Here is a 21,681-nt window from a genome sequence, read left to right as displayed (position 1 = left end):
TCACAGCCAAACACTTCTTGTTGGCATTGACCCACTTCCTATGCTCAAGGTCATAGGACATTCTTTGGGATGCAAAATCCCTCTCTCTGGTTGCCCAAATGGCATCAGCCCCGTTTGTCTCCCTCACCGGTGCCACAGGCTCTGTGGAACACGGTGTGGTGACTACCCAGTTCACCTCAGCCAAGATGAAGGCTAGGTCGATCTTTTTCTTCCACTCAATATAGTTATCACCTTTGAGAGTGGGGATTTCTTTGATACAACTCATCAAGTTGTATCCGTCTGAAAACACAATTCAAATAGAGTGAGAACATAAATGATAACAATAACAATTGCATGTCTTAGTTCCAACGTTGGTCAAAATTAAAACATGCAATTGTTCTCTACACTAATTCTACATCACCGTTGGGTAGAAATAGAATTAATGCACGACAAAGCGTCATAATATTGCCATTAATCAACGTTGGTCAGAATAATAACAATATTATGATCAATTAAAATATATCTATTTTTTAAAATTAAATTCTCCCGTTGGTTCGAATTTAATAATGAAAATAACATTTTTAAATACGCAGCGGAATAAATGAACTTATTTTCTTGAATTTTACCCATAGGAAAAAAATACTTTTTCTATTTTCTTTTGAGCCAATTTCTATTTTTCAATTTTCTGGAAAAAGAAAAATACGAAACCGGTCTCATTCTTTACTGTTTTGGCCCAAAACCGGCAAAAAGCCGGCTCGGCCCATCGCCTCCGCGCGCGCGAGCTGCCACCCAGGCCGCAACATGGGCCTGGGCCGACAAAGCTCCACGGCGCGCTCGCCCGCCTGGGCCGCGACGCGGTCCGTTCAATCTGAGCCGTCCGTCTGCATCGGACGGCTGCGCGGCATCTTTGGGTGAACAAAACCGCCCCTCGGCCGCGTCCCCAAACCCTAGCGGCCATTCGGCCTTCACCTCTCTTTCTTCGCCGCTCTCTCTTCTCTCCTCACCACAGCGAGGCGAGCGGGCAGCCATGGCGCCGTCGCCGGCCCCCTCGCCGGCGTGCGAGCTCCCCAGCGGGTGAGCGCGCCGCCGTCGAGCGGCCTGGCCGCGGCGCCCCTTTGGCCGAGCCCGACGAGCAGCGCCCCGGCTTGGCGTTCTTTTCCCCGCGCGCCGGCAAGGCAGTATCGCTGCGCAGCGGCGAGGTAGGCCACCCTTTCCCCTTCTTTCCCTTCGGATTTGGTTCTCTTTTGGTGCTTGGATTAAACCGATTTGGGATGGGGATCGAAGTTAGGATTAGGGTTTTACTGTTTCTTTTTCCCGAATTGATTGTGGGTTTTAGAGTTCGGTTTAGACGTGAAATCGAGCCCTCCTTCTCTCAAATCCGAAAGGATCTAGACTGATAAGCTAGATCTATATCTAAACCTGACTCTGTTACCATTGTTAAAACTGTTGAATCGCTAGGACCATAGATCTAGCCGGGGTGTTTGATGAAACAAAGACCTAGAACACGTTCTAGTGCAATGATAGAGAGACAGAGAGAGGTGGATGAGGTCTGACGAATCTGATACCGCGGAAGGTGTAGATCCAGAGGCCTCCATCGAGTTCATTGGTGAAGTCTGTGCACGGACAGCGACGGTCGGGGAAGACGTGTCGGAGATGCGGTGCCGGCGGTGAAGATTGATGACGGCACAATGCTGTGATGGAGGTACTTCCCGTCACTGGCTGCGCCCCTCACTTAGATCAGGTTTAGGGTTTGTCGGTGGGGAGCTCGGCTCAAGCGAACATCGTGATAAGAGCCGCCGGCCACCACCTCTTTTTATAGTGCAGAGTGACAGAGGTTCTCCAGCCATGATAGGCTGGATGCCTCGATCAGGACACGAATCAAAGATCCAACTAGACCGTTGGGTCCCGTTAGGCTACAGATCGCTCTAACAGCCCTCACCTGCTCGGCACGGTCAGAAGTCGCCGATCGGCACTCGGCGCCACCAACCAACAAGCGAAATACTGCCCAGGTTTCGTGCCGGAAAGGGTCGGAAACTTCGAATCGCCCTCGCGTTGGTCCAACTCCCGCGGCGGGCGTCGGTGAGATCGCGGCAGCGCCGTTCAAAGCTTGAACTGTTCTGCGAGCGCGGTCACCTGACCTGACTGAAGAGAAGTGCTGTGCATGGCGGTGCGCGTTGGACTGTGTAAAACCTTTGGCCAGTTCCCAGTTCAGACTCTGAGCTTTCAGTTTCAGTACGCCGTTGATATATGCGCGTCGGCGGATTGACATGTATGTACGTTACCGGGTGTGGGGTGACAGACAGTGACACCGACGACGCCTCGCTGTTTCAGCTGTGCAACTGCGGAGTTTTCTTAAGCGACAAAGAGAAAAGGGCGAAGCTGCTGCGTTGCAGCGACGGGGACAGGTCCCTGAGCCAGTGTGGCTGCTACTACTCCGTCGCTCGCATCGTTCGTTGCAAGCTTTCAGCTTGCCTTGCCCGCGGCGTCAAATTCAAGTTCAGAATTCACTATCCTCGAACGCCCGGCTTGCTAGGTTCAAAAATACAAGGCACAGTAGGCGACATGAGTGGTCCACGAACCGTATTTGCAGCAAGGTTAAATACCAAGGGCCAGTTTGGATGCCAAAATTTTTGGCAAAACGCTACTGTAGCGTTTTCGTTGTTATTTGGCAATTAGTGTCCAATCATAGTCTAATTAGGCTTAAAAGATTCGTCTCGTGGATTTCGTCTAAACTGTGTAATTAGTTTTATTTTTTATTTATATTTAATGCTTCATGCATGCGTCCAAAGATTCGATGTGACAGAAAATCTTGAAAATTTTAACGCTTTGGGGTGCAACTAAACAGGGCCCAAGCCACTCGAACTGTTCCCACAAATTCTAAGCGAGCTCGCGCGCGCACATTCCCACTAGTTCGCAACAACTTGCAACACGATTTAACCATCAAGGGCACCTGGAAAATGGAAATCCAATCACCATTGGCGCCCAGCCACTGCATCGCAGATGGTGCCGAATTGACAGGTCTGGCATTTTAGCAGCGTACGGACGTTGCGCGCAGAGGCTGGTCCTAAGGGCGCGTTTAGTTCTCAAATTTTTTTTATTTTTTTTTTTGGTTCGGAGCACTTTCGTTTATATTTGGTAATTAGTGTCTAATTACGGACTAATTAGGTTTGAAAGTTTCGTCTCGCGATTTCTCATCTAACTATGCAATTAGTTTTTTTTCATCTATATTTAGTACTTCGTGTATGTGCTGCAAGATTCGATTTGACACTTTAGAGTGAAATTTTTTGAAATCTAAACGGGCCTAACTCCTGTACTCGGAGGATCGTGGCCCCAATTTCTGATACAGCCGCTGGACTGCTCGATCCGATGCTGTAGTCTCTCCCGCCGATGCGGATAATCCCGGCTCCCCTAGTTCCAGCCTATCATAGCCACCAGGGCAGAGCCGCTTCCCGGCGGGCACTGACCAGCGGGCAATGATTCCGCCCACCTGTTCCGCGCGGCCGGGGACTCCACGAAGACACGGGCACGGGCACGAGTCCACGACTCCCAACCGAAACGCGCGAGTTATTACGCTTTACGCGCGAGTTATTACGGCGGCCACCCGCCCGTGCCGTGAGGCCGTGACCCGAAACGCTCCGTTAATCGCGCGGCTTAAAGCGTTTCCTCCCTTTCCTTCCTTTCCCCCCTCGCATCGCAGCCAGCCTCGCCCCGCCTCAGATCTCGCCCACCTGCTAGGCTCGCCACTCCGTCTACCTCCCCGCCTCGATCGCCGTCGAGCCCCCCCACGCTTGACTGACCCCGTCCGCGCTTGGACTGGTGGCGAGAGGACGGGGGCGGGGGCGACGCGCCCAGCTACCTACCGGTTCCTTCCTCTGAATTGGCCGTAGCTGTTCGACCTCGCTGTTCTTGGCCCAGCTGCTCTGCTCTTGTCAAGGGATGGTCCAGTGCTCCTCCAACAAGGCTCCCCGCCGACATTGAGCTACTGTGCCTTACCGCTGCCGATTCGATCTGGGCTGCTCTCTGGATCGTACCGTGGCGGCTGTCCGATGGGCTGCACGGGGTCCAGGCACGCGCTGCGCGGCGGCGTCCGGGGTGGCGGCCGGTCGCCGCACGCGCGGAGCCGCTCCGGCGGCGTTCACCACACCGTCGCGCTCAAGTCCTCCAAGCTGGGGTCGCTCAGCCTCGACCGGGACGAGGAGGAGATGATGAAGTGGCGCGACGACGGCGGAGTTGTCGGAGCGGCGAAGACGACGCCGCTGCCGCTGAAGCCGCAGCTGATGCGGCGGCAGAAACAGGTGCCAGGGTCGCCGGCCAAGACGCAGGTCCGCGAGCCCGAGGTGATCAACGTGTGGGAGCTCATGGACGGCCTCGATGACAAGGACGAGGAGGGCGACGCCGACGGCGAGGAGCGGCGGGAGAAGTCGGCCCCAGGATCGCCGGAGTTCGATCCGGACGTCATCGCCGAGTTCCGGAAGGCGCTGGATGAGATACCCCCGCCGCCGGACGACCCCGGCATTGAGGAGTGTATCAAGAAGCCTGACGGCCTGGGCGGTGGCGGGGGCGGCGACGAGGTGGGCGTCAAGAAGCGCGAGATACAGAGGTTCCCGGGCATCGTGCGCGCGCGGGTCAGCGCATTCCAGCAGAGGATCGACGCGAAGCTCGCCAAGCTGGCGCCGCCGCAGCCGCAGCCGCCGGCTCTGCCGCCCCCGCCGGACAGCGCCCGGAAGGTGGTGCTGTACCTGACCAGCCTCCGCGGCATCCGCAAGACGTACGAGGACTGCTGGTCCACCAAGTCCATTCTCCAGAGCTACGGCGTGCGCGTCGACGAGCGCGACCTGTCGATGCACTCGGGGTTCAAGGACGAGCTCCACGCCGCGCTGGGCTCCACCGCGGGCAGCAGGATCCCGCAGGTGTTCGCGGACGGCAGGCACCTGGGCGGCGCCGAGGAGGTCCGCCGGATGCACGAGGCCGGCGAGCTGTCGAAGGCGCTCGAGGCCTGCGAGATGGCGCCCCCGCCGAGCTCCGGCGGCAAGGGCATTGCCCTGGAGGCGTGCTCCAGCTGCGGCGGCGTGCGGTTCGTGCCCTGCGAGGAATGCTCCGGCAGCTGCAAGGTGTTCCTCGAGGAGGTGGGCACCTTCAGGCGGTGCCCCGAGTGCAACGAGAACGGGCTAGTGCGGTGTCCCCTCTGCTCCTTGTGAAAAATCTCAGAGCTGCTATGGGTTATGGGATTTTTATTACTGTAGGTTTGTAAGATTTTGTTCAGGAGTATTTGTCGTTCTAGCTGAGGGTTTGTACAGAAGTTACACGCATGTGTAACTTTATTAGGACTGATGGAACCAGCAGATGACCAGTATTTATGTTTTGTTGATGATGACCGGATTTGAATGTGTACAAGCACAAGACGACAACAGTCTGATGAGCAGATATGGATTGCAATTGCATTTCTCACCTCTTGTCGTTTGCAGGTTTGCTTCTGGAGCACAATGTGTGATAAGAGTTTTGCCAATGGAACAATGCGAGCGGCGAGCCCTTGATAACAAGACGAGATTTCCACGGGCCGGTGATGCCACTACTGTTTTTGTGACGCAGGACTCGGTCAGGCACGAATTGGTGCGGAAGTAGAAGTAGCTGCCTTTTTCGGTTGCTGCGGCCTTCCGTGAAACTCTAAAAGAGGCCTGATCGGCCCTTTTCTGAGCGATGTGCCATCTGAACCAGGGGGATGCGTGAACCGGATGAAGATGCGATGAAGCAGGTGGCCGGTGTTTGTCCCGCAACCGCCGCAAGGATACGCCAATGCCACGTGCGCGCCGTCTCAGGCAGCGCGTACGGGGTAGTAAAAACATAACTTAAATACGAGGACTCGATAATATATCTCATCAAAACATAGTCGTGGCGGTGGCGCCGTCAACAAGGTGGCCGCGACGTGTCGGTGATGAGGTCGGCGACGGGATAGCGCTCTAGTGGCGTCCCGGCAGCGGTGTGGACGTTCGACGCTGTGCAGAGGCGACGGTGAAGGCAGTGGTGCTTCTCCACCTTTTATATCGGACTAGGCTAGGAACCTCGGTGAGGCGCTTGCGGCTGTGGTGAACCTCGTACCTCGAGCCTCAGCCCCCACCTCCTATTTATTACGCTGCGCAACGGAGGCCCATCAACCAGAAGAACGGTTGGACGTCCCCGATCAGGGCGCGGATAAAGGACCCAATTAGCCGATGGGCCAACTTGATGGAGATCAACCTAATATTTTTTCCCTTAATCTCACCTTATAACTTAAACTTAATTTACTTTACCTTTTTCCCATTTCATCACAGATCAGAGCATAGAGCATGCCTCATTGTCACGGTCAGTTGCTATTAGATTTAACAGCTACAATACATCTCTCTGTTTTGAAATAGATACTCAACTAAGTCCTTAGTATCCAAAAATCATAGGCTTTCCCATAAACCCATATCGATTGTGTGTGCTCAATGTTTTTAAAATGATTCTAGATTTTCTCTTTTACAACATATAACTTAGTGTCAATATGTTTGGTAGCACACTTGACCTATTGTCTTAGGAGTTAACTTACTTTAAATGGTTATTGCTGTTGACTACCATTGTTAAATCCGGGTACAAATTTCCTTAACCTCCTTTTGCCTGTTTCTTAAGCCTCATGTCAACCTATACTATGTTATGCATCACTGATGACACCACAATTGTTTCTTTGGAGTTTTTCCAAAATAAAACTCCAACTGCGAGTGTTAGCAACTACTGTGGATTTCACTACACATCTCGCCAAGACTTAACATTTATACCCTCAACTATTTGAGAGTACTTGTTCTTTCTTACTCAGCATGAGGCCTATGATACTTTGTAAAATTGCAAGACATCCTCAACTCCATTGCAGTGATCTATATCTAGACTGGACTTCTACCAAAATATCACGGATACGTAAACTACGTCAGGGTAAGTTCTTACTTATACTTGTACACTTATCAAGCTTCTAACAGCTGAAAATTATGGAACCATGTTCGTTTAATCGATCTTATATTGGTTCCTGAAACACTTAAAGTTTCTAAATCTATTACCCTTGACTATAGGAACAGGCGTAGGTTTACTCGTATGCATACTTTATTTCTTTAGAATCTTTTCTAAGTATGCTTTTGCGGTAGTCCTAATACCCCATTTTCTTCTATCTCGGTGAATTTTGATTCCTATAATCAATGACGCTTCACCAAGATCATTCACATTGAAACTTGAAGACAAAACTTCTTCTCTAATGACATATTAACATCGCTACTAGTAAGTAGAATGTCATCTATTCACAGGATGTGGAAATGAATTTTCTATTCTTAAACTTCGCATAAATGCTATTGTCCTTCTCATTTTCTTTACAACCCAAACTTTCTTATAGTTTTTATCAACTTCAAATACTACTGTCTAGAGACTTACTTTTAACACATAAATGGATTTCTACTGGCGGCATCCCATACATTCTTTTTCTTCCATGATAAAACCTTTGGGTTGTGCCATGTTAATGTTTTCATACAAATCTTCATTGAGGAATGCCATCTTTACATCCATCTGTTGTAACTCTAAATCGTAATGTGCCAATAACATCATTATAATTCTAAAAGAATCCTTGCATGAGACTGGAGAGAAAACTCTCATCGTAATCTATTCATTCTCTTTGCGTAAAGCATTTTGTTAAAAGTCATGCTTTATATCTCTCTGCATTCCTTTTTAGAGTCATGTTTTGTGTTGTAGACCCTTTTATAGCCTACTATTTTGACTCCATTAGAAATTTCATCTAAGTCCCAAACATCATTGGTATTCATCGAATTTATTTCAACTTTTATAGCTTCTTGCCATTTAAACGAGTAAACGCTTCTCATGGCTTTTTTTAATAAGGTGGGATCACCCTCCATTTGAATTTCTTCACTAACATAGACTTTATAGCCATCAGAAAAAACTGGTTTACTAATTTTTTTAGACCTTCTGGGGCCTTAGCTACTGACACTTTCATATGGGGCTATTGTTGCTCTTCATTGCCAAGAGGCAATTGATTCTATAGGCTCCTGTATTACAAGATCCTTGTTTACATTATTTATCTTCTTCGAAGAGCTAACAACAGGTGTTGTATTAGTCATACAACATCAACAGGTATTGAGAAAAATGTTGTTTTTTGAATCACTAAAGTGGGCACACAGTCCCACTTCTCTTCAAGTCATAGATCTCTACATACCATGCTCCTCCAGATCATCACATCTTCTAAAAAAGATAGTGTACCATCAAATTTCTTGTTTGGTTTAATGTATTAAAACCTCATATGACGCTTTAAGCACCGCCTTAATATTTTTAAGGCTAACTACGCTATCTTTCGATCGAAACTTTAAAAGGTCCAGAAATTTAGTTATTTCTCTGCTTAGGGGTATCATTGTTGTGACCGTTGTACTCCTCCAACGGTCGCATTCATCTTAATTAATCTTTATCTCACTCTTAATAAAGAGTATCTTTCTTAATTGATCTTTATCTCACTCTTAATGAAGAGTATTTTTCTTAATTGATCTTAATATTCTCCCCCTCAAAATATGGCATGAACTTTACTGCCATAATTTTGAGAACTATTCAGAAAACCTGTGAACGAGGAGACACTTATAACTTACTTCATTTGCATGATTATGTCATGTAAACAAAGTTATTTCTTGATCCGTTTAGGAGTACACTTTCCTTATTTCACTTCAAGAACTCAACGAGGTCTTTCATTAGCAGTTCTTTTGCAAGTCACGCTTGTATCTTTTCTTATCTTTTGGTTAGTATTGACCATGACGATGCATTTCTATTGTGCCACGGTCAATACTAGGACAGCATACAAAAACATATGAGTCATTACAAAACTTCTTCCGCCATGCAGGATTGACTAGCATAAGTACTATGCCAAACTTCTCCCCATGCGGTATATATCTATATACAAATTACCGTAACGAAAAATTTAGTCATGATGATTGAAACATTCACTTATACTTTATTTTTCAATTAAATCTCCCCCGTTGGTAACAATTTAACCAAAAAATTAGTAAACTAACAAAAAAATGTCCTAAACTGGCTTGACTCAAGCCTTTTCATTCACATACTCCAGCATTACAGCCCGTTGACATGCAGCCAAGTGATCTCGTCGGATTAAAACATACAAGGTGCTTCTACATCAATTCTACATCACCATTGGACTAAAAATAGAAATAATGCATAAAACTCATAAGTTAACTTGAAAGACATATAACTACTCTTCAAAATTAAATTCTTCCGTTGGTTCGAATTTAATTAGAAGATAATCAACATCATTGTAGAGAAACACGATAATAAAATACATTATATTAGTTCAGAAGCATTTCTTGGTCTTTACCTACTCTCTGAAAAATTAACCACGTTGGTGTAAAATTTATCAGAGATTTAAACCTCAAATTTGAAGTCATTATAATTGAAAGCATCTAGGCCCTAGTTGGGTTTCGATGACTAATGACAATACGTGATTACTGTGACTAACATGTGTTTTGCAGAGGCAAATAAGTTAGGTCACGGTAATGGAGATCGTTTGGGCTATCATGATGGTCATGCCCCTACGATGGAAATCATTTTGGTTTTTAAAGGATGGACGACAAGGTTAAGGATGGACTAGTTCTAAGTGTCGATTGGAGTTGAAGTGACACTTAGAGTAGTTTAGGACTTTGTTTTTCCTTTGGCTGTACTATTAAGGGGGGTACGGATGGGTAGCTTGACTTAAGTGAGTCTAGTGGGTTAGGTGTGGTGCACACTTGCTAAAACTAGCGCTAGGTAGCTCCAAAATAGTCCTTAGATCCAATGGAGTAAACTTTATTCACATATGATCGAGAGTTGAAAGTGAATGGAAGGTCAAATACTGACCGGACGCTGACTTCGGTGTGACCAAACATTAGCTCAGAGTCTAGTCAGTTCATTTGATCAAGGTGAAGTCGTCTGGAAGTGACCGAATGCTAAGAGGTCAAGTGACCGAACACTGAGGGCCAGCGTCCGGTCGACTCTAGTAAGGTCCCAGAGAGGGAGAATCCTGATTAGACGTGTCCGGTTAGTGCTGACCGGACACTGGTCAGGTGCCGGCTACTGACCGGACGCTACTCAGCAAGTGACCGGACGCTGGAGGTCCAGCGTCCAGTCGACATCAGTAAGGTTCCAGTGAGGGTAAATTGCGACCAGACACGTCTGGTCAGTGCTGACCGGACGCTGGACAGCGTTCGGTCACACTGTAAACACTAGAGTTCAAGGTAAACTGACCGGCGCATCCGGTCAACATGACCGGAGCGTCCGGTCACCCCGTAGAGGCACATAACGGTTCGTTTTTCAGCCCATGTTATAAATACCACATCTATTCGTGTGTGGGGGTACTTTTTCTCATTCCAACAGTTGAGAAACATGTTTGAGAGTGCTAAGAAGAGCAAGGTCCTAGTGAGGTGATTAAGATTTGAGAATCTCAAAGAGAGCCCTCATTAGTGAAGCAAGAGTAGCAAAGTGTGCATTCACCCTTCTCATTAGGCTTGTCATGGTCAAGTGAGAGTTTGTGCTTGTTACTCTTGGTGATCGCCATCACCTAGATGGCTTAGTGGTGATTGGGAGCTTGGTGATCATCCAAAGAGCTTGTGGATGACCCAACTCAAGTTGTGAGCAGTTGTGGGTGATTCATCGCGATGGAGTGTCGAAGAATCAACCCGTAGAGAGCACTTGATCCTTGCGCGGATCAAGGGGGAGCTACACCCTTGCGCGGGTGCTCCAACGAGGACTAGTGGAGAGTGGCGACTCTCCGATACCTCGGCAAAACATCGCCGCGTTCCTTCTCCTCTCTTTACTTTAAGCATTTACTTTGAGTAATTCAATACTTGTCTTTTACATTCCTAGAATTGCCATACTAGAGTAGGATTGGAACTTAGGGTGCTAAACTTTTGTGCGTTAGATCAATAGAAACACTTTCTAGGCACAAGGGGTTAATTGGGCTAACCATAGGATTTGTTTATTGCAAAGAAATTTGTAATTAGCCCAATTCACTCCCCCTCTTGGGCATCTTGATCTTTTCAATTGGTATCAGAGCCTCGTGCTCATGTATTTAGGCTTAACCGCCTAGAGCAAGATGTCTCACGGGGATGGACCTCCTCCTATCTTTGAGGGAGATGATTTTCCTTATTGGAAAATTCACATAGAGGCGTATCTAGAAGCTCTAGATGTTGGTATTCTTAGAGCCGCCTCACAAGGCTTCCCAAAACCTCGGGATGCTACTCACCTACAAGGCGATGAGGTGAATTATGAGAAGTGGAATGTAAAAGCTCGAAACACCATCTTTAGAGGCCTTTGCAAAGATGTGTTCAATCGGGTGAGGAACCACAAAGACGCCCATGCACTATGGTCGGACGTTTGTGCGCTCCATGAGGGAACTAAGAGTGAGCGTGCGGAACGCTATCATCTTGTCATGAAAAAGCTCAACTCTTTTGAAATGCTTCCTAAAGAATGTGCTAATGAGATGTATTTACGTTTGAAAGTTCTTGTAGAGGAAGTCAATGCGCTTGGACTTACTCAAATGCAACCATCTGATGTTGTAAGAAAGATCTTGAGTGTCCTCCCCATTGTTAAATATGGGCATATTGTGACCATGCTTCATCAAGGTGATCTTTCCACCGCTACACCGACACAAATCTTGGGAAAGATCAATGCTCATGAGATGTACATGCACATCACACCACAAGATGGCTCATCCTCTACTAAGAAGAAAGATAAGGACTTAGCATTCAAAGCTAGCCAAGAGAAGGGCAAAGCAAGACTTGAGTATGAGAGCTCAAGTGATGATGAAAGTCTTGCTCTCATGGTGAAGAAGACCGCCAAGATGATAAAGAAGCTCAACAAGAGTGGGATCAAGTTTGATGACAAGAAGAAGAAGTTCTTCACTAGCTCTAGAAGGAAGCCAATCTCCGAGATGGATTACTTCAATTGTGAAGAACTTGGTCATCTAGCACACCAATGCACTAAGCCCAAGAAAGACAAGTTCAAGAACAAATACAAGGGCAAGAAAGATGACTCAAGTAATGAAGAAGAAGAAGAGAAGAAGAAGAACAAGCCATACAAGAAGAGAGATGGAAAGAAGAAGGACTTCCACAAGAAGAAAAAGAGTGGAAAGGCATACATTGTCGGTGATTGGCTCACGGATATTGATTCATCTAGTGCCTCATCCGATGATGATAATGACAACGAGAAGGTGTTGACACAAAATGTGACGCACTGTGCCTCACACACAGCAAGCCGAAAAGCGTAGCTTCAATCGGGTTCCTGGGTGCTTTGTTATCCGGAAGCGTGCCAGTCAGTTTGACCTGAAAACTAACAAGGGATAGAACAATTAAATGTCAAACCGGAACATGTCGGGTAATACCAGACAGTTCCTCATATACGGCCCTGAAGCCACTTACAACGACATACAGCTATAAAGAGCTGTCTGCCAACAAGTTTATAAACTATTCGGCTAATCGTAAGATGAATGCACGTAAAGGTCTAATTGCCGAATACATGTACATGAGAAGACATGTTTGAACAAGTGAAACTAATTATGAATTAATGCATAACCAAGCTCAGCAATCCGACCGAGTTGGGATCCATGAGGAAGGAACGTGCAAATAAGCACGATTAAACCAATCTAGAACCTGCATCTGCCGCACGACACCTAGTTCCGTCAAGGCTTAAACGTAATTATCATGCATGAACCCGCAACATGTGACAATCTAGATTGAAATAATTCAGCCATTACGAGTGTATTGTCTATTCGCGAAGGTAATACGAAAATAATAATCATTGAAGCACGAGTAAAACCATAAGAGAGGGCCGAACAATATCGATCTAGATTGGGCAGAAGTGTGTTACAAATATATAAAATATTTAAAACATGCAACACTGGATAACTTAATGAATCTATTTAGATTTTGCCATATCTAATAGAGCCGATAACTATCTTGCTTTCACTAAGCATATCGAGCAAACGCCTGCCGCACGGTATCTACTCATAAACGAAGCATAAGCAAAGACTTCTTGATTGTTAAGCAAAGATCCGCCGCACGATCATTGAAAACAGACAAGACTACTTGCATCACGTCTAAATCCACCGCATGATACTAAACATGATAACAAGGTTGTCGGAACTTACGGAGGTCGACGGATCGATGACTCCTCTCGAAGAACTCGATGACACGACAAAAGGACTCGAAAGTTGGCACGGGGCCGGTTGTATTGATTTGGTTGTGAACCTCTATTACAATGGTCGAGGGTCAATATTTATACCCTGGACAAAACACGAGTCCTAGAGGACTACGATTCACAAAGGAACTTCTAAACAAACTTGGAAACTTACGATTCCTTACCCTAAACTTATAAATTCCTTTATTATTACAACTCTCATCTTTCCGATCGGTCTTGCCTGCCATCTTCTATTTTCCCGAATGGAGTTACCGCCTTCTAGAGTAACCGACCGCACAAGCATTTAGCCGACCGCTTGTTTTGTTTGCCGAACACCCTTCTTTCCGCATGTGGGTCTACCTGTCATCTTCCAGAATCAACCAAAATCCAGTGTTAACACATGCCCCCTCAATTTCGGGATAAAAGTTGTTTTATTCTGAAATTGACCACAAGCTCTTTCATCCTCCTAGGTCATCACCGTTCAAAACCGCAGCCGCTGCCCCAAAACTCAAGCTTTCAGCGCAACCTCGGACCTCCTTCAAATCTTCAATGGCGACCCAGGATGAAATCCCAGAGGTAAACTTTACTTATATTCGGCAACTTTCATCTTATCCTCCCGCTCCTCTTTTGATTTACTCCCCTTTGATTTCAATCATCTTCTAAAGGAATACAAGAGCCAGATTTTGATTCCCTATGCTGCCAACCCCGACTCCTATTTCCTCGGCCCAATGGGAAATCCTGACCCTTCTGAAATTATTGAGAAGGAAACCCAAAGAATTCCTTTCAAGTCTGGGATTACCTCATCAAACCGATGGCCAAACACGTTCAAGAATTGGCCATTTCCCCCAATCACCGGATGGCGTAACTGGTACAGGAGAATGCTGGAGAAAAGCAGCAGCCACTGGGAAAGTCAGGACATCAGTCATTGTCTGGAATTATCTTTAGCAGAGACACCCAGGAATGATTCCCTTTTGATAGCAGCTTCTCATTTTTGGTCTGACACTATCAATGCCTTCATCTTTGGTCATGGTATTATGAGCATCACTCTAGCCGACGTATTCATGATGACTGGCTTGAATGTGTCATTGCCAGTATATCCCTACAAGTACAAGAGCAAAAGTAATCAAAGAGGCCGTCAGCTCTGGATGTGGATGGGTCAAACATATTCAGAACTACATGAATGCATCTGGCGCCGTCTCTGACAAAGAGTTGAAAGCCTTCATGAATATGTGGCTATGCAGATTCATCTTCTGTGGAAAATCCAATGAACCGACCCTGAATCATATGGTAATGGCTGAAGACTTAGCTGCAGGCACTCAGATTCCACTAGGCAAATATCTCTTAGGGTCTGCTTATCATCTGATGCATCAGATTACTCTCCAGATGCGCCAAGGTGGAGAAATCTCTTGTGTGAATGGTCCCTGGTGGTTAGTTCAAATGTGGCTTTAGCTATATATGCATCAGATAACCTCCGTGAGCCTCTTCAATCTAAGTTTTCCTTCAGTTAACTATGCTGAAGGCAGTACAGCAAAGGTTAAGGCTTGTCAGACTTATGGGGAAGCAGCATCATCTATAAGCATTGACACAGACATCGGTCATTTCTTCAAGCTGTTTTTCAAAGGATTCGGCAATGTGCTCTGGTTTCCTTACAGAGAAAATGAAAATTTAACTTTGCCCTGCAAGTTTAGTTATGAAATTGGTTGTTCAGGCTAAGAATCCACAGAGATTTTCAACTCCTTTATCAAACCTTGCACTCTGCCAGCCGAATTTCATCATGGGAGGTTAGTGCAGTCCACCTACGAATTTTACTATCCAAATATGGTGGCCAGACAATTAGGATGCGGCCAACTGCCTTCAAGATTCCTCTTCTCAACAATCATAAAGTCAAGGGAAGTAATAATAGAAAGAATGGAAGCCAAGAAGATTTTTGAATTAGGATGGGAATTGCCAACATATGAACCATCTCCATTTGGGCTAATAGATGTTGCTCATCCCTTCTTCGTCTCTTGGTGGCAAGAATGGCATGCTCATATCTTCAATATGTCAGTTCATTCTTTATGCAAAAACTTGCAACCTGACTTTGCTTCTGATAGCGAGGTAATTTCATTATGCTCACCATTTCTTGCATCCTGAATCCACTTCTTATTTTAAAATCTGGTTATGCACAGGATCTTGAGTTTACTCCCCCAGCCAAAGCAATCCAGTACTATTCGGCTGGTCCCAAGCCTGCTCTAGGGTTTGATGCTCCAAACTTAAAGGGATTCATGAAAGCTCCTGTAACTTTGGATTCAGCACCTTTAAAGGCACTCATGAAAACTCCTGCTACTTCAGCTGCTGCATCCTCAAGAGGAAAAAGGAAAACATCTGACAATTTTCTCTTACCCAAGAAACCAAGGACCAAGAAAGCCAGATTATCTCCTAAGGCATGAATCTTTATTTTCTTATCAGGTTAACAACCTCATTTAGCAGTAAACCTGACCACCTCTATATTTATTGCTTCCATTGCAGCCACAAATCGAAATTCCCACATTGGGCAATACCTCAGCGCCTGCAGAACCAACCCCTGAAGTTTCTACTGAAGATGAAGACACCCATGATAGCGAAACTTCAGAAACTCATGAAGCTGAAAGTTTAAAAGCTCACAAATCTGATGAAACCATAGGTAACATCATTCAACCAATTCCCCTTTTTCTCTTTCTTCCTAAATAACACCTATCTCTTGTGCTTATTACCATTTACTTTACTGAGAATAGATGAAATCTTAGATGAACTGGCAAGGGAAACTTCTCCTGATCAAGCCCCAGACCTGCCTCTTCTGAACCCTCAATCAAGTTCTCCAGCAAACCAGGGTATAATCCATCTTGATGATCAATCAGCCCAACAGGTAATACCTTGTCTCACACTGTATTTTAGCAAAATTACCCAATCGGCTAACACCTTCTTTCTTCTCTTTTCCTTAGAAGAACATCACTAAACCGACCACCAGCTACTCCTTCTCAATTGAGGACTACATCATTGAGAAAGGTGAAGAAATCACTTCCCATCAAACCTTATCGCTGGAAAATCAGGCTCGGCTAAAAGAGGTGATCATTCTGCTAAGCAAGGATACCATTAGTCTGGTTCAGGATGCAGACCAGATAAAAGACCTCCTTGAACTCATTGATCAAGATATCCCCTCTGCTCTCAAGGCTCCCCTAGAATCTGCAGCCCACCTTGATGACCATTTCGCTATGGTGAGAAGGGCAACCAAGAATATATCTTCGAGGACCGCTCTGCAGAAGGATAGATCTTTGAAAAAGCTGGAGATTAAAGATCTTCACTCTCATATCCAAACTATGAGAAATTCCTTGGCAACTTTGGAGCCCGAACTGAAATCCATGGAAGATGAAAAAAGCATACTAGAAGCTCAACTAGCCGAACTGAATGCCAAAATTCAGTCTCACAGGGCCCATATAACTAATTTGCCGAAGATCATAGAAACAGCTTCACTAAAGATAGCTTCGACCATCAAAGAAGATCAGCAGATCAAAACCAAGTTATCCAGCATCCAGAGTTCTGAAGATGAAGATCAAAAAGTACTAGATAATGTTAGCCGAATCAGGACTGAGGCCATAGAGGCAATCAATCATCTTCTGAACCAGTAGACATTGGATTTGTAATAAATTTAAGTGTGATATCTTCCTTCCCTTGATTAACCAGCTTTATGTTTACTTATTTTTATTTATTCGAAAGCAATCGGCCCTTTTCCCTTAAATTACTCGATTAGAATGTAACCGATTGTCTCCATTCTTCCGATAGCCGAACGAATCCAATCCAAATATTGCGAGGGTATAACCGAACAATGTTGGCTCCAACAAACCAGGGAGATATTCGAGCGACGTTCGACTTAACCCATGCCTGGCCCAGCCCAGTAACGGCCCAGCCAAAAGGGAAAAAACCTACTCCACCGTTCGGGATTCTCGCCCCACAACCCCGTGGAATTCGCCACGATCCCTCGCTTCGGCTTATAAATAGACCTTTCCATTGGCCTTCATCACTATCTTTGCCTCAGCATTCTCACATCCGTCTCTTCCACTTCCTTCGTTCGATTCATTCCAGAAGGAAACCCTAACCTCCATCAAAGCAAATGACGAACAGTGGCAACCGTGGCAAGCGTCCTGCCGACGGAGAGGCTGAAGGAAGCAGAGCATCGCGCTGCCGGCGTCGTGGGTATGATTCGGCTTTTTGCCCCCTTTGCAATTTCCTTATTCATCTCTTAATTTCGATTTTTCCTTCCTCATTCATCAGGATAAGGGTCATCAGCTCCAGCCAATACCATCTCCTTCCTCCAGTGACGGCAGCTCAACCGGGAACTCCATCATCCGGCTCCTCCGGGTCTTCCAGCTCTTCAAGCTCTTACCACTCCAATCCTTGGGGTTCGGCAGAACCAGCAGATGCACACCATCCATACTCTCACGAGGAGGCGCTCAAGTTTCGCCAGGAGAGGGACGACGCCCGGGAGGAGCTAGGCGACGTCTCCAAGAAGTTCGGCATCGATCAAGCCGAATGGGAGGACCAGCGGAAGCAATTCTGCGACGCCATCACCGGTTTGATATCTTCGTTTAGTTTTGTCATCCTGACTTCCTTTGCTTGCCGACCCATTTCTTCTTTTCTGCCCAGCTCTTTCCGCGGAGAATGACCGTTTGAAGACGGCGGCGAACAAGATTGCCGACAAGGTGAATGCTCAGGGGGAGACATCCGAGGCACGCCTTGATGCTGTGGACGGCCGCATTGATCAGGCCGTCATCCAAGGTGTGCACCTCGGCGCTTCTCTCGGGCTGGCGGCAATGACCTCCCAAACCAACGAGGACTACTCCTCCCAGCCAGTTGGCTTCGTTGGAGGATGCCCGGACGAAGTTGACGACATCGATGAGCGTCTGGAGGCCTACGACGATCATGCTGCTGCCCTTGCCGAAATCACAAACCCCCAATCCGTCCTCAACAAGTTATTTGAGGAATAGTTTGTATTAGGATGGACTTTTTATAAATAATCTCGTCCTTTGGAAGAATACTTATTTCTTTGAGTCTTTTCGGTAAAATTCCACTTGCGACTGTCAGAAAAATGCTGAAAACAACCCAGTTTCGAATAAACATTCTTGTGCTAGAGGCGATGCAAACTGCATCGGCTATTTTATGCTAAAGGCGATATGAACGATATCGGCTATTCTCAGTCTTGCATCTGATTTTTAGGCTAAAGACGATATGAACAATATCGGCTATTCTCAGTCTTGTATTCGATCTTTAGGCTAAAGGCGATTTTCTCTTTGTCGGTTTTTTCTGATCTACATTCATGAACCAACCTCAACACTGGGGTAATATTTCTTAAGAAATCTTCCATTGATAGCTCTGGTAAACTCCTCCCCAAATAAAGTCTTCAATATGTATGCATTGCCAGGTACACATTCTACTATTCGGAAAGGACCTTCCCAATTTGGAAACCATTTGCCGAATACTCTATCCTTTGTTCCAACTGGCAATATAGTTTTCCAAACCAAATCTCCTTCTACGAATTGCTTTAGCCTAACCCTTTTGTTATAATACTTGGCAATGCGTATTTTATTCTTCTCAATATTTTCCAATGCCTTGAGACGAATCAAATGTAGATCCTCCAATTCGTCCATCATTAGATTCTTATAATCCGCTTCCACCAATTCTTTCTGTAACACAATTCGCCTTGATCCTGACCGTAACTCCCATGGTAATATAGCATGATGCCCATAAACCAGTTCATAGGGAGACGTTTGAGTGGACCCATGACAAGCCATTCGGTAAGCCCACAATGCTTCATTAAGAACCAAGTGCCATCTCCTTGGTTTTTCATCAATCTTCTTCTGGATGATTTTAATCATAATCTTATTTGATGCTTCTGCCTGACCATTAGCTTGTGCATAATAAGGAGAAGAATTATACAACCTAATCCCCATATCTTTGGCAAAATCACAGAATTCTTCTTCAAAGGAATAGCTTCAACCCACTTGGTGAAATAATCCGTGGCCAAGAGTACAAATTTGTGTCCCTTACTAGAAGGAGGGTTGATCTGACCAATTAAATCTATGCCCCACCCTCTGAACGGCCAAGGCTTTATTATGGGATTCATAACAGATGCTGGAACTTTTTGAATATTGCCGAATTTTTGACAATTGTGACACCCTTTGTAATATTCAAAACAATCCTCCAACATAGTCAGCCAAAAATAACCAGTTCTCCTAATTATCCACTTCATCCGATAAGCTGACTGGTGTGCACCACACAATCCTTCGTGAACCTCATACATCACTTTTTTGGCCTCTTCTTGACTCAAACATTTTAGCAATACTCCATCGACGGACTTGTAATATAACTGATCATCAAGGAATACAAATTTGAGAGCTTTGTACCTGAGTTTTCGGGAAACCTTTTGAGATGGATCTTTCAGGTAATTGGTAATTTCGCATCTCCAATCACCATCATTTTGATCAGTATTTGAAACATTTTCTTCCATAGCAAAAACTTCCCGACTCTCTCGATATCCAGAAGCAGCTTGAGCTAACTTATTTGCTACTTCATTGCATTCCCTAGGGATACGATGCAAGGTTACTACTAGGAAATTCTTCAAAAGTTCTCTACACTCCTCATAATATTCTCTTAACACATTGTTCTTGCAATCATACTGACCATTCAGTTGGTTAATCACCAACTCAGAATCCCCAAAGATTTCAACAGCAACAGCCTTTATTTCTATAAGAAGCTGAAGTCCTCTAAGCAATGCTTCATACTCTGCTTGATTATTAGTAACATGAAACTCAATAGGAACTGCATACTCAAAAGCTTTTCCTTGTGGGGAAATCAAAAGAATACCAGCACCACCACCTTTGTTACAAGATGATCCATCGAAGAACAAGGCCCAAGGCACAATGCTTATCACCTCAACAGAGAGATCCCGATGTTGGGTAATAAAATCGGCAATAACTTGACCCTTTACCGCTTTTGCCGATTCATACCTTAAATTAAATTCTGACAATGCTAAAATCCATTTGCCAATTCTTCCATTCAAAATCGGCATTGATAGCATATGTTTGATTACATCAAAACTAGAAACCACCACGCATTCGGCATTCAACAAATAGTGCCGAAATTTGGTACATGAGTAATACACACACAAGCAAAGCTTTTCTGTAGCCGAATACCTTGTTTCTGGGTCTAGTAGTTTTCGGCTAAGATAAGCTACGACCCTTTCTTTCCCTTCAAATTCTTGCATAAGGGCCGATCCTATCGTTAGGTTATCAGCCGCCACATACAACTTAAAAGGCTTGTCAAGTTGTGGAGGTACCAGCACAGGTGGCGCCTTCATATATTGTTTGATCTCATCAAAAGCCTTTTGTTGTATGTCACCCCATACAAATTTTTGATCCTTCTTGAGCTTTAATAAAGGAGAAAAGGGCAAAATTCTCTCTGATAGATTGGATATGAATCTTCTTACAAAATTGATTTTGCCTAACAATGACTGTAATTCTGTGAGATTGGTTGGCGGCACAATTTTGTCTATTGCTTCCATGCTCTTTTTACCAACTTCAATTCCTCCTTTATGAACTAAAAATCCCAAAAACTCTCCAGCCGAAACTCCAAAGGTACATTTATTTGGATTCATCTTCAAGCCATGCTTTCTTGTGCACTCCAGAGTCTTTCTTAAATCGGCTAAATGTCCTTTATGATTCCTAGACTTGACTACTACATCATCGATGTAGATCTCTACAATCTTGCCGATCAGTTCGTGAAAAATATAATTCATAGCTCTTTGATAAGTTGCACCGACATTCTTTAACCCAAATGTCATGACTATCCATTCAAACAAGCCAATATGACCAGGACATCTGAAAGCTGTTTTAGAAATATCTTCCATTGCCATAAAAATTTGATTATAGCCAGCATTTCCATCCATAAAACTAATGACTTCATAACCTGCTGCTACATCTACTAGTAAATCAGCAACTGGCATTGGGTAACCATCCATAGGAGTTGCCTTATTAAGATTTCTGAAATCTATACAAACTCTCATTTTCCCATTTTTCTTGTATACCGGTACTATATTTGAAATCCACTCTGCATACTTGCATGGCCGAATAAAGTTTGCTTCTATTAACCTTTCAATCTCCTTCTTTACATCAGCCAATACCTCCTCTTTGTATATCTTCCGTGGAGGTTGTTTGTAAGGACGAAATCCAGGTTTAATGGGTAATCGATGCTCAACAATGGAACGATCCAATCCAGGCATTTCCGTGTAATCCCAAGCAAAACAATCTTTAAACTCTTTCAACAGATCTATCAACTTTGATTTATATTCTGGGTCTAACTTTGCACTAATATACATCGGCCTTGGCTTAGAACCATCGCTAACATTAATTTCTTCCAACTTATCAGCCGACATAAAACCACGTCCTAACTTTCCTTTGTTGCCATCGACGGGATTTCCCA

The 21,681-nt window shown here is 45.1% G+C and overlaps 1 protein-coding gene across 1 annotated transcript; it reads left to right on the top strand.

Annotated features, from left to right (window-relative positions):
• Positions 1 to 3,599: 3,599 nt before the first annotated feature.
• On the top strand, positions 3,600 to 5,403 carry LOC136464504 (uncharacterized protein At3g28850-like). The gene has a single exon (XM_066463450.1). It carries the CDS (start codon positions 4,026 to 4,028, stop codon positions 5,175 to 5,177), a length of 1,152 nt encoding a protein of 383 aa, XP_066319547.1. The 5' UTR covers positions 3,600 to 4,025; the 3' UTR covers positions 5,178 to 5,403.
• Positions 5,404 to 21,681: the final 16,278 nt, after the last annotated feature.

Source organism: Miscanthus floridulus, chromosome 7, assembly GCF_019320115.1.
Source record: "Miscanthus floridulus cultivar M001 chromosome 7, ASM1932011v1, whole genome shotgun sequence".
Classification (NCBI taxonomy): Eukaryota; Viridiplantae; Streptophyta; class Magnoliopsida; order Poales; family Poaceae; genus Miscanthus; species Miscanthus floridulus.
The sequence above is the reverse complement of the archived record's forward strand: the minus strand, read 5'-3'. Positions and strand labels throughout refer to the sequence as shown.